This window comes from Salmo salar, chromosome ssa04, assembly GCF_905237065.1.
Source record: "Salmo salar chromosome ssa04, Ssal_v3.1, whole genome shotgun sequence".
NCBI lineage: Eukaryota > Metazoa > Chordata > Actinopteri > Salmoniformes > Salmonidae > Salmo > Salmo salar.
Genome location: NC_059445.1, coordinates 54,287,609 through 54,302,803, shown reverse-complemented (window position 1 = coordinate 54,302,803; position 15,195 = coordinate 54,287,609). Strand labels below are relative to the sequence as shown.

The window sequence follows — 15,195 nt, the reverse complement described above, 5'->3', positions numbered from 1 at the left end:
TGAATAAAAAATATGTACATTCATTCTAGGCTATATTACAAATCATACAGTGCCTTCAGAAAGTATTGACCCCTTGACTTTTTCCACATTTTGTTACGTTAGAGCCTTATTCTAAAATGGAATAAATAACAAAAAATCCGCAGCAATCTACACACAATACTCCATAATGACAAAATGAAAACAGGTTTTTTGAAATTGTTTCAAATGTATTAAAAATAAATAACTGTAATACCTTATTTACACTATTCAGACCCTTTGCTATGAGACTCGAAATTGAGCTCAGGTGCATCCTCTTTCCATCGATCATCCTTGAGATGTTTCTACAACTTGATTGGAGTCCACCTATGGTAAATTCAATTGATTGGACATGATTTGGAAAGGCACACACCTGTCTATATAAGGTCCCACAGTTGACGGTGCATGTCAGAGCAAAAACCAAGCCATGAGGTCGAAGGAATTGTCCGTAGACATCCGAGACAGGATTGTGTTGAGGCACAGATCTGGGGAAGCGTACCAAAACATTTCTGCAGCATTGAAGGTTCCTAAGAACACAATGGCCTCCATCATTCTTAAATGGAAGAAGTTTGGAACCACCAAGACTCTGCCTATAGCTGGCTGCCCAGCCAAACTGACCAATCGGGTGAGAAGGGCCTTGGTCAGGGAGGTGACCAAGAACCCGATGGCCACTCTGACAGAGCTCTAGAGTTCATCTGTGGAGATGGGAGAACCTTCCAGAAGGACAACCATCCAATCTACCTACCTCATCCCCCATATTGTTTTTATTCACTTTGCTGCTTTTTTGCACACCAGTATCACTACTTACACACCATCATCTGATCATCATCATCTGCTCATCTATCACTCCAGTGTTAATCTGCTAAATTGTAATTACTTTGCTACTATGGCCTATTTATTGCCTTACCACCTCATGCCATTTGCACACACTGTATATAGACTTCCTTTTTTTCTATTGTGTTATTGACTGTACGCTTGTTTATTCTATGTGCAACTCTGTGTTGTTGTTTCTGTCGCGCTGCTTTGCTTTATCTTGGCAAGGTCGCAGTTATAAATGTGAACTTGTTCTCAACTAGCTTACCTGGTTAAGTAAAGGTGAAATAAAAATTAAAACCTTCTGTTTTTGCTTTGTCATTATGGGGTATTGTGTGTAGATTGTTGAGGGAAAATATATTTTTTAATACATTTTTGAATAAGGCTGTAATGTAACAAAATGTGGAAAAAGTCAAGGGGTCTGAATACTTTCTGAAGGCACTAGGTTACATTGCATATCTATAAACATAAAAAACATGGCATCATAGCTACATAGACCGTTATTAAAGACTAACGTATGTATATATTGGAGCTAACTGGCCTTGTTAATTTAAAATGTCTTTGTTTATATTATGGCATCACCTTATCAAGCCCAGCTAACTCCTCCACTCTGCTCACTCTCCAATCAGAACATTCAAAGTGTTTTTGGAACACGACATACACGCTACTACTATAAAAATATGAATTACATTTTCATAACGCTCTATGTAGCTATAATGCAATGTTTATGATGTGTGTATAGATGTGTAATGTATGCTTAATGGTACACATTCAATGTAAATCTGTCACGTCCTGGCCAGTATAAGGATTAATTGTTATTGTAGTTTGGTCAGGACGTGGCAGAGGGTATTTGGTTTATGTGGTTCGGGGTGGTGGTTTTTCTAAAAAGGGCATTTGATTTATGTATTCCGGGGTTTTTGGGCACTGTTCCTTGTTTATGTAATTCTGTTTAGTCTAGGTAATCTGTTTCTATGTTGAGTTAATTGGGGTGGACTTCCAATTGAAGGCAGCTGTTTGGTGTTGCCTTTGATTGGAAGTCCTATATTAGTTGGGTGTGTTTGTCTGTGTATTTGTGGGAGATTGTTTCTTGTTTTGCCGAGTGAGCCTTTCAAGAATGTTTCGTTGTTCGTAAGTTCGTTTCGTTTTGTTGTTTTGGTGTGTTCATTCTGAGTTAATAAATGTCAAGATGAGCGTACACATACCTGCTGCGTTTTGGTCCTCCATTACCAACGACAACCGTGACAAAATCGTTAACATAGATTCATAGCATCTGATACTGTAGATGCTGTCAGCATTAGGGAACTTTATAATAAAGCAGTAAGGTGATCTGTGATTTATTCATAATATATCATAGCATCTTGTGCCTTGTTACTTTACTATACAGCACCATAATGTTCTATAGACTGCATCTTAATTCATAGGTGCTATAAATATGTTTATATGGCAATATGAAACAATTCTACCCTAAAATACCCGGGGGAAAGTGTTATCCTGAATTGCTTATCTGTTTCTTATGTACTCTCTACAAGAGTAACATTTGACAATTCCTTGTGTATAGTCTTTATCTTACTGTACATTCAGCAGCATGTTCAATTGTTATTCAAGTATATTTACTAATACCTAATCCATATACATGACATAAACTGTCATTGAACGTTCATTGTCAATATCACTGTTTCTGATTCATGTGGAACAAATATTCATGGATTAAAACATTTATTTCAGAGGTCTAGAATTGCTTACAGGTTACGTCTGTGCTGTAAAGTCCTCCACTTCTAACCCCTGAAATGGTGTTACTGTAGCTACCCAATGAGGTAGCCCTATTTTCTGCTGGTGAACCAAATGCATGCTGGTCCCTTTAAATGGGTGAGAATGAACGGTGATCCAAAGCAGCCAGCTGCACTGTGGGCCATGTGTTCCTGCTCCCCTCTCATTCAGCTGTTTCCAAATGACAACACCTCCCCCTCCCCCTCCCTCTTAAACCTCCTGCTCCCGCTCTGCTCTGCTCTGAGTGCAGTCATTTCTAGTGCAGAAAAATGTCCCTGGTGACACTAAAGGATGACGCAGGCTCTCTCTCGTTTTCTCTCTTTCCTTCTCCTCTCTCTCTTTCTCTTTTCCAATAGCTCTATATATCTCGCTTTGTTCTATCTCTCCCTCTCCCGCTATATCTCTCTCCCTCTCCATTTCTCCTTGCTTTCTCTCCTCACCCTCCCTCCCTCCCTCCCTCCCTCCCTCCCTCCCTCCCTCCCTCCCTCCCTCCCTCCCTCCCCCTACCTCTTCCCCGGCACTGCAGTGCTGGTTGTGATTGCACACATACGTGCACACACACACACCACACACACACACGTTCTCACACAGCGGAGCGAAGCTGAGAGGCAGGGACTGCAGCAGTATGCACCAGCCGCGTCTGATCTGTGTGGAGACTTGAGGAAGGAGAACTGGGAAGAGGATATAATGTAGCAGTGTCTTACACAACCCAACCCCTGTGTGTACAGTAGCTACATCTCTACTCTGCAGCAGTGGCAACGGTGCATTTCAAGAGCGGACAGCTTATGTTATCTGCCCCCCTCTGACTGCACTGCCTCTGCATCCATCTCCATTCACTCTGCTCCTCCTATTCCACCTCTTCATCCTCCTCTTCCTCCTCCCGACTACGGCAACATTAGGCAGGACCACGGACCGTACGAGATCGCCAACGCTGATCGCTGGACCCTCATGTTTGTCCTGTCTGATGGAGTCGTGCTGGTTATGCTAGATCATCATCACCTTCATTAATGACTGGATTCTAATCGAGCTCAGGAGACAAGGAGAGAAAAACCATCCCCCAAAAACGAAAAAGGAGTGTTGGATGTTTGTGAACGCTCTTTGTCGGCGCTGTTGGGTCATTGGCTCTTTTCCTGTATTTGCTTGGTTGTTTTTGCCTTCTCTGAGATCGGCTAGCAGGCACTGCAGCACCAGGAAGGACTGCAGGAGCCGTGAAGTAGTATGGCATGAGGACCCAGGGGCGAGTGAATTGGAAGGGCTTGAGCTACCATTACTGCCACTGCTGCTGCTGAGGTGCTTATCTTAATTTTTTTTTCTCCAGAAAGGGCGTCTGGTGGGGGTTGGGTTGGGGTGGGTTGTGACAGTGAAGGTACCCGGGACCCTGCAGAGTGGAGTGGGTGTCTCTGGCGTAGAGGAGCCACACAGATAGGCAGGACGTCCTGTGGGAAAGGAGGAGAGAAGAGAGGAAGAGGGGCTGGCTCAGGCTCAGGCCCCTGATGGTGGCTATTTTTTTTCTCCCCTAGCTGAGTGATTAGGGACAGCGGGTAAAGGAAAAGATGCTTATGGGTGCAGGACGAGACACGGCGCGGGATGAGGCCCAGAAGCTTCACAGGAAGTGGCTGAAGCACCAGGCCTTCATGGCCGAGCTGGCCCGCAACAAAGAATGGCTGGCCAAGATAGAGCAGGTAAGTGGAAAGGGGAGGGGAGAGGGTGGTGGGGGGAGGTCAGAGAGAGCAGGTGAATGGAGAGGGCAGGGGAGAGGGTGGTGGGGGGAGGTCAGAGAGAGCAGGTGAATGGGGAGGGGAGAGGGTGATGGGGGAGGTCAGAGAATAGGTGAGTGGAGAGGGTGGTAGGGGGAGGTCAGAGAGAGCAGGTGAATGGAGAGTGTGGTAGGGGGAGGTCAGAGAGAGCAGGTGAATGGAGAGGGTGGTAGGGGGAGGTCAGAGAGAGCAGGTGAATGGAGAGGGTGGTAGGGGGAGGTCAGAGAGAGCAGGTGAGTGGAGAGGGTGGTAGGGGGAGGTCAGAGAGAGCAGGTGAATGGAGAGGGTGGTAGGGGGAGGTCAGAGAGAGCAGGTGAATGGAGAGGGTGGTAGGGGGAGGTCAGAGAGAGCAGGTGAGTGGAGAGGGTGGTAGCGGGAGGTCAGAGAGAGCAGGTGAGTGGAGAGGGTGGTAGGGGGAGGTCAGAGAGAGCAGTTGAATGGAGAGGGTGGTAGGTGGAGGTCAGAGAGAGCAGGTGAGTGGAGAGGGGAGGGGAGGGGAGAGGGTGGTGGGGGGAGGTCAGAGAGAGCAGGTGAGTGGAGAGGGTGGTAGGGGGAGGTCAGAGAGAGCAGGTGAGTGGAGAGGGTGGTAGGGGGAGGTCAGAGAGAGCAGGTGAATGGAGAGGGTGGTAGGGGGAGGTCAGAGAGAGCAGGTGAATGGAGAGGGTGGTAGGGGGAGGTCAGAGAGAGCAGGTGAATGGAGAGGGTGGTAGGGGGAGGTCAGAGAGAGCAGGTGAGTGGAGAGGGTGGTAGCGGGAGGTCAGAGAGAGCAGGTGAGTGGAGAGGGTGGTAGGGGGAGGTCAGAGAGAGCAGTTGAATGGAGAGGGTGGTAGGTGGAGGTCAGAGAGAGCAGTGAGTGGAGAGGGGAGGGGAGGGGAGAGGGTGGTGGGGGGAGGTCAGAGAGAGCAGGTGAGTGGAGAGGGTGGTAGGGGGAGGTCAGAGAGAGCAGGTGAATGGAGAGGGGAGAGGAGAGGGTGGTGGGGGGGGTCAGAGAGAGCAGGTGAGTGGAGAGGGTGGTAGGGGGAGGTCAGAGAGAGCAGGTGAATGGAGAGTGTGGTAGGGGAGGTCAGAGAGAGCAGGTGAGTGGAGAGGGTGGTAGGGGGAGGTCAGAGAGAGCAGGTGAATGGAGAGGGTGGTAGGTGGAGGTCAGAGAGAGCAGGTGAGTGGAGAGGGGAGGGGAGAGGGTGGTGGGGGGAGGACAGAGAGAGCAGGTGAATGGAGAGGGTGGTAGGTGGAGGTCAGAGAGAGCAGGTGAATGGAGAGGGTGGTAGGTGGAGGTCAGAGAGAGCAGGTGCATGGAGAGGGTGGTAGGTGGAGGTCAGAGGGAGCAGGTGAATGGAGAGGGTGGTAGGGGGAGGTCAGAGAGAGCAGGTGAGTGGAGAGGGTGGTAGGGGGAGGTCAGAGAGAGTAGGTGAGTGGAGAGGGTGGTATGGGGAGGTCAGAGAGAGCAGGTGAGTGGAGAGGGTGGTAGGGGGAGGTCAGAGAGAGCAGGTGAGTGGAGAGGGTGGTAGGGGGAGGTCAGAGAGAGCAGGTGAGTGGAGAGGGTGGTAGGGGGAGGTCAGAGAGAGCAGGTGAGTGGAGAGGGTGGTAGGGGGGAGGTCAGAGAGAGCAGGTGAGTGGAGAGGGTGGTAGGGGGAGGTCAGAGAGAGTAGGTGAGTGGAGAGGGTGGTAGGGGGAGGTCAGAGAGAGCAGGTGAATGGAGAGGGTGGTAGGGGGAGGTCAGAGAGAGCAGGTGAGTGGAGAGGGTGGTAGGGGGAGGTCAGAGAGAGCAGGTGAGTGGAGAGGGTGGTAGGGGGAGGTCAGAGAGAGCAGGTGAATGGAGAGGGTGGTAGGGGGAGGTCAGAGAGAGCAGGTGAATGGAGAGGGTGGTAGGGGGAGGTCAGAGAGAGCAGGTGAATGGAGAGGGTGGTAGGGGGAGGTCAGAGAGAGCAGGTGAATGGAGAGGGTGGTAGGGGAAGGTCAGACAGATCAGGTGAGTGGAAGGTGCAGGGTGATGGTAGTGTGAGCACATGATTGAGAGAGGGCTTGTGCTTGGGGAGGATAGTGTGTGTGTGTGTGTGTGTGTGTGTGTGTGTGTGTGTGTGTGTGTGTGTGTGTGTGTGTGTGTGTGTGTGTGTGTGTGTGTGTGTGTGTGTGTGTGTGTGTGTGTGTGTGTGTGTGTGTGTAAAAGGGATAGTCACGGCGGCAAGACACATTAGGCATATTTGGGGGGTTGTCATTACTCCGTTTTGATTACTCAGTCATGAGTAAACTGTAAACAAATATTGTTATATGCTTCTCTTAAGGACATCCTGAATTTCAAGTTCAAGGTTATACATGTGAAAGCATTGTTGTTATGCTTTCTGCATAACTGAAGCAGTAAACCCTGGGCAATGTATTTTTCCCATTGCCTTTTCATTTGCCCATGCTATAGCTGCATACTAACATTGGATTATATTTTACCAGTGTGTTTATTCCTCAAAACATTTATTATCAATAATTGGATGAAACGTGAACATCATGACAGTTAGTGGACAATCTATCAAACCTGTGTGCTACTGTCTACAGACAATCCATTCATGGCCTTATTTTAAGAATATACCAACAAGCCTGTATTAATAGCATAGTACTGTACAACATGCAATTGTTTGTATGGTAACTAGAGAGGCCTACAGTAAATGCTGATATCCCAGTTCTCTGGTGCTGTTTTATCAGTGAAGACAACCCATACCTGGGTTGGGTTCAATAGAGAGAATATTTTCGAAACTGGGAGGTACTACTTGAACTTGTCCAATAAGAACAAGCCTTGGTGTTACTGTGTGCCCTACTGACCCTGATCCAAGTGTTCTTCAACCACACTGCTGCAGAGAAGCCTGGTGGGAGGCTCATGTGGATGCTCCACGTTTGAATTAGTTGATTTAACTCGGAATCCCAAATCAACCCCTAGCCCATACACCTAAGGCACTCAGCCAATCAGAAGGCCAGGTGAGGCAATTGACATATTACTGCCATACACAATCCTTTCAGATCTACAGGGACTAGGGGTCGATTTAGAATAAGTCTACCCATTCCAGGAAAAGGTCTACTGTATGTAGAAACTCTTAGTTTGTAAAAGTCTTCACCCAAAGTAATTCAATTTAGGGCCAGGCTATACTGTGAGAATTAGCTTATCTAGCCCACATGCCCTTTTGAATGCTATCTTGACCACTATTGTTTATTGAGGCCTATCAAGAGATAAATGTAATCGAACAAGTCACTGCATACAAATACCTTGGCATTTGGATTGACAATGACTTATTGTTTAAAAAAACATTCGGATGAGCTTGTTAAGAAACTAAGATTTAATGTGGGCTTTTTTTTACAAAACAGATCTTCTCTCTCTCTCTCTAGTCAGCAGGAAGCAGATTGTGCAGTGAACCTATCTACCTGTTCTTGATGAGGGTAATACTATTTATCAAAGTGCAACTGCCTCTACTCTTAAACCCCTGGAGGCCGTTTCTCATAGTGCCCTTTATTTTATCACAGAAGACAGTTTTATTACTCATCACTGTATTCTTTACCAAAAGGTTGGTTGGACCTCTTTGAAGTCACGTAGATCACATCATTACGCTCTTTTTGTTTACAAAGCCTTGCTCCACAAGCTTCCGACTTACCTAACTTCACCATTAAGATTTAAAATTACAAGTTATCAAACCCGTTCACAGGGTTGGTTAACTCTGGAGACTCCTATGTTTGTCAGTGCAATTTGTGTCGTGCTGTATTTTACTTGTTTTATATTCCATTTTTTTGTTCCATGAAATTGTATATTCAGGGCTCCCTTCAAAAAGAGACACTGGTCTCAATGGTGACTCCTTGCTAAAATAAAGGTAAAAGAAAAAAAACTAAATAAAAATAGATTGGATGTGAAAACAATATAGTACTGTATGTAGGACCTAGCTAACTAAGTATTGTGGATAACACCATTTTGAAAGCCTTAAATGTCTGTTGAATTAAAATTGTATCAAAATGTATGATATTTTCATGCATTTCCGAGCACTCTTACCTTTTTTAATTTCTAAGACTTTTGCAATGTCCTGTGCTTTCTTGCAAGAACATGCCTTTTTATAAGCATATGTCTTTGTTTATTCTTGATGTGGCTGTAAAATGAAATCGGATTATATTATAATAAGTGCATGGAATAACTGATCAATCCAACTAATAATACAAGTAGTCAGAGAGCAGCAGTACCAAACATTGGTAAATCGCGATCTCTCCAACACTAATAAATCTTTGGAAAGACCAGGGCCATGTTCAGTAGGACACAAGGTCATGGAACGTTTAGAAATACATATATTTGGAGAACAGACAAACCTCTTTGCCTTGTAGAGTAAGGATTGGAGCTGGTTCTCAAATGGTTGATTTTTAGGAGAGAGGATGTACATGGTGCTGTTGTGTCTGTTGGTAGAGTAGATACAGTATAATATGTACATGCATAAAATAGCTCAGTCATAATCAGTATTGGATGTTAGTGACATACATTTAATACCTGTGATAGATATAGTATCTTGGATGAAAGCATCTTACAATTAAGTATGCATTGTTCATTATGTACATACAGTACATCTACAAATGGCTTTGAAATGTCTACTGGTGTCACAGAGAGGCCCTCGCTCGAGCTAGAATGACAGCTAGCTCAAAGTGAAAACGGAATGAAAAAGGATACCTGCTCTGCTTCAGAGTCATCAGCGTATTTGTATAACCTTTCATGCCAGATACCAGATAGATACAGTACAAAAGTACATTGAAAGAATGGACACAGAAGATGTCTGCTCTGTCTGTGGTGACTGTATCCACAAGGCTGACTAGCGGGGTTTCTCAAGGGCTCTATGTCTCTGCTAGCCCAACGCAAGATGTGTTTCAGAGACCCTCGTGTCTTGCTACTCTCGAGAACATCACTTAATCAGCCCCCACCTATCCTTCCTCCTCTCCCTCTCTCGTTACCTGAGAGACCGGGGAGAAAATATTATGCTGCGTTCTGCTGCGATTTGAGAACTCTCTGTCCTTTTGGAAGGGTTCCTGCCCCGGGCCAATTCCTCTGCTCTCCCTCAGTACTTACTCAGCAGATGGGCCTGAGTCCCAGCTTGGAGCTCTGAGCTGGGACTGGGCCTGAGCTCGGAGCTCTGAATTGGGGCTGTCTCAGTAGAGGCCTCTTCAGTCCCGTGGGGATGCTTGTCTGTAACAAAGAGAGGACTCTGGGGTTTACTTAAGGCTGACCTTGTGGCAATGCTTTGCCAATGTCAAATGCTGTGTAAACATAGAAAAACACTGTGTAAACACAAAAACACCTATCCCTCTGGAACACTTGATACTGTCAAACAAAAGCATACGACAGGATCACATCACACCCAGTTGATGTCCTTGGATTCGGTCTGGTGAACATATAATAGTTGAGGTCTGTTGTTGCTGTTTTTAAGGTGTTGGTTTTGCTGCGAAAAATTAACCATGCACTAGCCTTTTAGTCAGAATCTACAACTGCGTCAGTCACACGTTGTTTTGGTTGCCCAGAGTAGTAGCTACAATCTATCTGCACACCCACTCGAGAAACCATGTAGCTGCATCTAGCTAGCTGTATGTAAAGTATCGTTATGGTGATGTCATGGATTAGTTTAGCATCACAATATACCTGCCAATAGGGTAATTAACAGCAAATTATTCAAACCAGGCCTCTAATGTCATTTTGGGTGTGCGTCTGTATGTGTGCGCACACACGCGTGTGTGTGCATATCCATGTGAATGCCATGTTTGTGAGAGTGTGAGTGCCTATTGATTTTCATAGGCTACACATACGGTGCATTCGGAAAGTATTCAGACCCCTTGACTTTTTCCACATTTTGTTACGTTACAGCCTTACTCTAAAATTGATGAAATAACAAAATGTCCTCAGCAGTCTACACACAATACCCCAAAATGACATAGTGAAAATATGTTTTTAGAAATCGTTTCAAATTCATAAAACCACAAACAGAAATACCTTATTTACACAAGTATTCAGACCTTTTGCTATGAGACTCGAAATTGAGCTCAGGTGAATCCTGTTTCCATTGATCATCCTTGAGCTGTTTCTACAACTTGGTTGGAGTCCACCTGTGGTAGATTCAATTGATTGGACATTATTTGGAAAGGCACACACCTGTCTATATAAGGTCCCACAGTTGACAGTGCATGTCAGAGCAAAAAGCAAGCCATGAGGTTGAAGGAATTGTCCGTAGACCTCCGAGACAGGATTGTGCCGATGCACAGATCAGGGGAAGGGTACCAAAACATTTCTGCAGCATTTAAGGTCCCCAAGAACATAGTGGCCTCCATCATTCTTAAATGGAAGTAGTTTGGAACTGCCAAGACTTTTTCTTGAGGTGGCCGCCCGGCTAAACAGAGCAATCGGGGTAGAAGGGCCTTGGTCAGGAGCGTGACCAAAAACCCGATGGCCACTCTGACAGAGCTCCAGAGTTCCTCTGTGGAGATCGGAGAACCTTCCAGAAGGACAACCATCTCTGCAGCACTCCACCAATCAGGCCTTTATGGTAGAGTGGCCAGACGGAAGCTACTCCTCAGTAAATGGCACATGACAGCCCACTTGGACTTTGCTAAAAGGCACCTAAAGGACTCTCAGACTACGAGAAGCAAGATTCACTGGTCTGATGAAACCAAAATTGAACTCTGGCTTGAATGCCAAGCGTCACTTCTGGATGAAACCTGACACCATTCCTACGGTGAAGCATGGTGGTGGCAGCATTATGCTGTGGGGATGTTTTTCAGCGGCAGAGACTGGAATACTAGTCGGGATCGAGGGAAAGATGAACAGAGTTAAGTACAGAAAGATCCTTGATGAAAGCCTGCTCCAGAGTGCTCAGAACCTCAGACTGGGGCAAAGGTTCACCTTCCAACAGGACAACGACCCTAAGCACACAGCCAAGACAACACAGAAATGGCTTCGGGACAAGTCTCTGAATGTCCTTGAGTGGCCAAGCCAGTGCCCGGACTTGAACCCGATCGAACATCTCTGAAGAGACCTGAAAATAGCTGTGCAGCGACGCTCCCCATCCAACCTGACAGAGCTTGAGAGGATCTGCAGAGAAGAATGGGAGAAATTCCCCAAATACAGGTGTGCCAAGCTTGTAGCATCATAACCAAGAAGACTCAAGGCTGTAATCGCTGCCAAAGGTGCTTCAACAAAGTATTGAGTAAAGGGTCTGAATACTTATGTAAATGACATTTTTCAGGGGGGGTTTGTGTACATTTGCAAAAATTTCTAAAAACCTGTTTTTGCTTTGTCTTTGTTGGGTATTGTGTGTAGATTGATGAGGGGAAAGAAACTATTTAATCAATTTTAGAATACGGCTGTTACGTAACAAAATGTGGAAAAAGTCCAGTGGTCTGAATACTTTCCGAATGCACTGTATAGCACATGAGTGTTTATACAGTATTTCTATGTCTGTGTATTTTATGAATATGTGTGCATATGTGTTTGTTAGTGTGCTTCTCAGTATACAATGTATTTACATAGGTGTGTGTGCCCTGCACATCCCCCTTTCCTTTTCTCTTCCTCTTTCTCCTCTCACTCATACCTCCCTCTCCTCTTTTCTTCTTTCTCTCTGTCCTCCTTTCTCCTCTCCATTTCCTCTCCTCCCCCCACACTGATTTCTCTTCTTCCTTCTCTCTCCCTGTGTGTCAGTGAAGCCAAGGGAGAGGAGAGAGATCTATCCTGCTTTCTGCTGGCTCTGCATTATGCGAGGAGGAGAGAGAGGCAGAGAAAAAAAGAGAGAGAGGGAGAGAGAGGGAGGGAGGGAGAGAGAGAGAGGGATAGAGCGCTGGCAGCAGTTAAGCATAGAGACTGTGCCAAGAGGAGGAATGCAGCACTGCATTATGAAAGCCAAAGGATAGGTCCAGCTATCTCTGAGAAAGATATAGGAGAGAAACATACAGCAATATTTACAGGATGAAATATGTTATATTCTGGGTTATTATGTATGTCCCTGCAAGGAATAGTTTATAGCAACACCAGTTATTTTCATTTAGCAGAGTATTTAGAGTAAAGGAACAATTCTATTCAGGCTTCTCTTCTTGAAAACTAACATTGCGCTAAGCAGGTCTCTACTACACTTATGGCTATGAAGGTCTACTACGTGTGTATACAGTACAGGACAGTATGTCATTTTAACTGCACAATTTCCTCTGGCTCCATACGGCTGACTGACATTCAGTGGTCCTTGATACTAGAGATGATGAGGAAACGTCTGATATGAACGCTTGTCATAGGAAACACCTCCTGTTCCTCTCAGTCAGAGCATGGGAGGAGACGGGCATTGCAGAATCTATTTCAGGAGACCTGGAGTGGAGCCACAGAGAGAGCCTCATATATATATATATATATATAACACACACACACACACACACACACATAGAGACAGACAGAGAAGGAAAAGCTTTGATCTCTCTCTCCACATCTATCTCCTCGTACAGCTCACATCATGCACAAAGCCCAAGATTTAGAAGAAGAAACCCTTGAGTGAATACAGGGAACTGTTGTGCTTAGACAGACAGACCAGGGGTGTATTAGGGCTTTCCATGCATTCTTTTTTTTAGGTCAGCCCGGGGCTAGGTTTTGTTATACACCTGCCTCTGTGCGAGTTAAAGCCATTCAAGGCACCAGCCTTTTGGCATTGCGAGGGCTATTGTGGCTTTGCTCATGAGTTAACATGGATTCTGGGACAAAGATCAGAAATGAACCACACACTTGTTATAGCCCAGAGTTTGAACAAAAGATTATGGGACATTTGGGGTTGTCTTAACAGGTGTTTTTGACCAGACACAACATTGGTGGTCAATCAAAGGGTGTTTGTCTTCCCTTTCCCGAAACAACCTTTTAGTTAGGAGTCATGACCTTTAAACAGAGACAGTGCTATGGTTTTCTGTGGTGACTTCAAAAGATGATGCTTTGGATCTCTGGGACCCCTAGCCTTTTTTGAGGCACTGTAGACTTGTGTGTAGACACAGATGATTTCCATGGAATTCATTTGAAAGCAACCTGATATCAGCCTGATTGCAAAAATTGCCCTAGCTTTGTACGACCACTGTTCCCGAGTGGCGCAGCGGTCTAAGGCACTGCATCTCAGTGCTAAAGGTGTCACTACAAACCCTGGTTCAATCCCAGGCTGTATCACAACCGGCCATGATCGGGAGTCCCATAGGGCAGTGCACAATTGGCCCAGTGTCGTCCGGGTTAGGGGAGGGTTTGGCCGAGGTAGGCCGTCATTGTAAAATAAGAATTTGTTCTTAACTGACAAGCCTAGTTAAGTTAAGGTTAAGTAAAAAAAAAAAATGTATGGCCATGATAAACATTAGTTTGATATGATGGGCGGTCAAGTCACTTATGCATAGGCAGAGAGACATGAAACATTGTCTATGCTTCAATCTGCTGCAGTCATCTTGCACATTTCACACTATGCTTTGTTAGTAAGAACTGATCTTATTTGGCTTGGGTTTAATCATTTGATATTTTCTAGCATTATACAGAAAATAGTAATATTGTATGGAGATTGTGTAGCCTGTATTTGAGAGATTTTCAGCATACTGTACTAAATGAGGAAACAATCAGCACAGCTAGTGAGTACACTCCCTCCAAGGGAAAGCTGACATTATACTAGTGTACATGTTGGAGGGAAACATTACATCTCTCAGTTGAGAAATATAACTGTTCATTGCTTGATTTAACATATGAGTTTGAGTTTATCACTGTATCAGCAGCAGAGCAGCTTTACAGTTACGACAATGGTATATGATAATACAGCATGTCACCTGAACTTCCTCAGCTTATATTTAACTATACAAACATTAAATTAATTGTTGGCCATGTAAGTGGCTATACTTAGGATAAGCTAAACTAAGAAAATAACTTTGGTAGGGTATATACACTGCGTGCACAATTATTAGGCAAGTGAGTATTCTGATCTTATTGTTTTTATTCACATTTTCGAACTCCAAACCATATAAACTTGAATGCTTATTGGATTTACTCATTTTCAGGTGATATGTATTTGTGTAATGAGGGAGGGTGTGGCGAAAGTGAATAACACCTTATATCAAGGTGTGCATAATTATTAGGCAGCCTCATTACCTCAGGTAAAATGGGCCAAAAAAGAAATTTAACTGACACTGAAAAGCCAAAAATGTAAAATGCCTTTCAGACGGATGCGACACTCTTTAAATAGCTAAACTATTGAAGTGTGACCACCAGACATTCAAACGTTTTGTTGCGAATAGTCAACTGGGGCGCATAAAACGCATGGGGAAGAAAAGGCGCAAATTAACTGCAAAAGACTTGAGAAGAATTAAACGTCAAACTACCAGGAACCCATTATCCTCCAGTGCCACCGTATTCCAGAACTGCAACCTACCTGGAGTGTTCAGAAGTACAAGGTGTCAAGTGCTCAGAGACATGGCCAAGGTCAAGAAGACTGAAACAAGACCACAACTGAATAAGATTCACAAGTTGAAGTGTCAAGATTGGGCAAAGAAATACCGAAGACAGATTTTTCAAAGGTTTTATGGACAGATGAAATGAAAGTGACTCTTGATGGACCAAATGGATGGGCCCGTGGCTGGATCAGTAATGGACACAGGGCACCACTTTGAGTCAGGTGCCAGCAAGGTGAAGGAGGGGTACTGGTATGGGCTGCTATCATTGAGGATGAGGTAGTTGGACCTTTTCGGGTTGAAGATGGACTGAAACTCAACTCCCAAACCTACTGCCAGTTTCTGGAAGATTCTTTCATCAAACAGTGGTACAGGAAGAAGTCCTCAGCATTCTAGAAGGGCATGATCTTTATGC

At 45.0% G+C, this 15,195-nt stretch overlaps 1 protein-coding gene across 1 annotated transcript in view; it reads left to right on the top strand.

Moving 5' to 3' along the window:
- Nucleotides 1-3,120: 3,120 nt before the first annotated feature.
- Nucleotides 3,121-15,195, top strand: part of LOC106603546 (spectrin beta chain, non-erythrocytic 4) — a 28,242-nt gene continuing 16,167 nt past the window's right edge. The window contains exon 1 of the mRNA XM_045717106.1: nt 3,121-4,277. Coding sequence (XP_045573062.1) covers nt 4,149-4,277 — 129 coding nt within the window. The 5' untranslated portion in view covers nt 3,121-4,148. The remainder of the gene's footprint in view (nt 4,278-15,195) is intronic.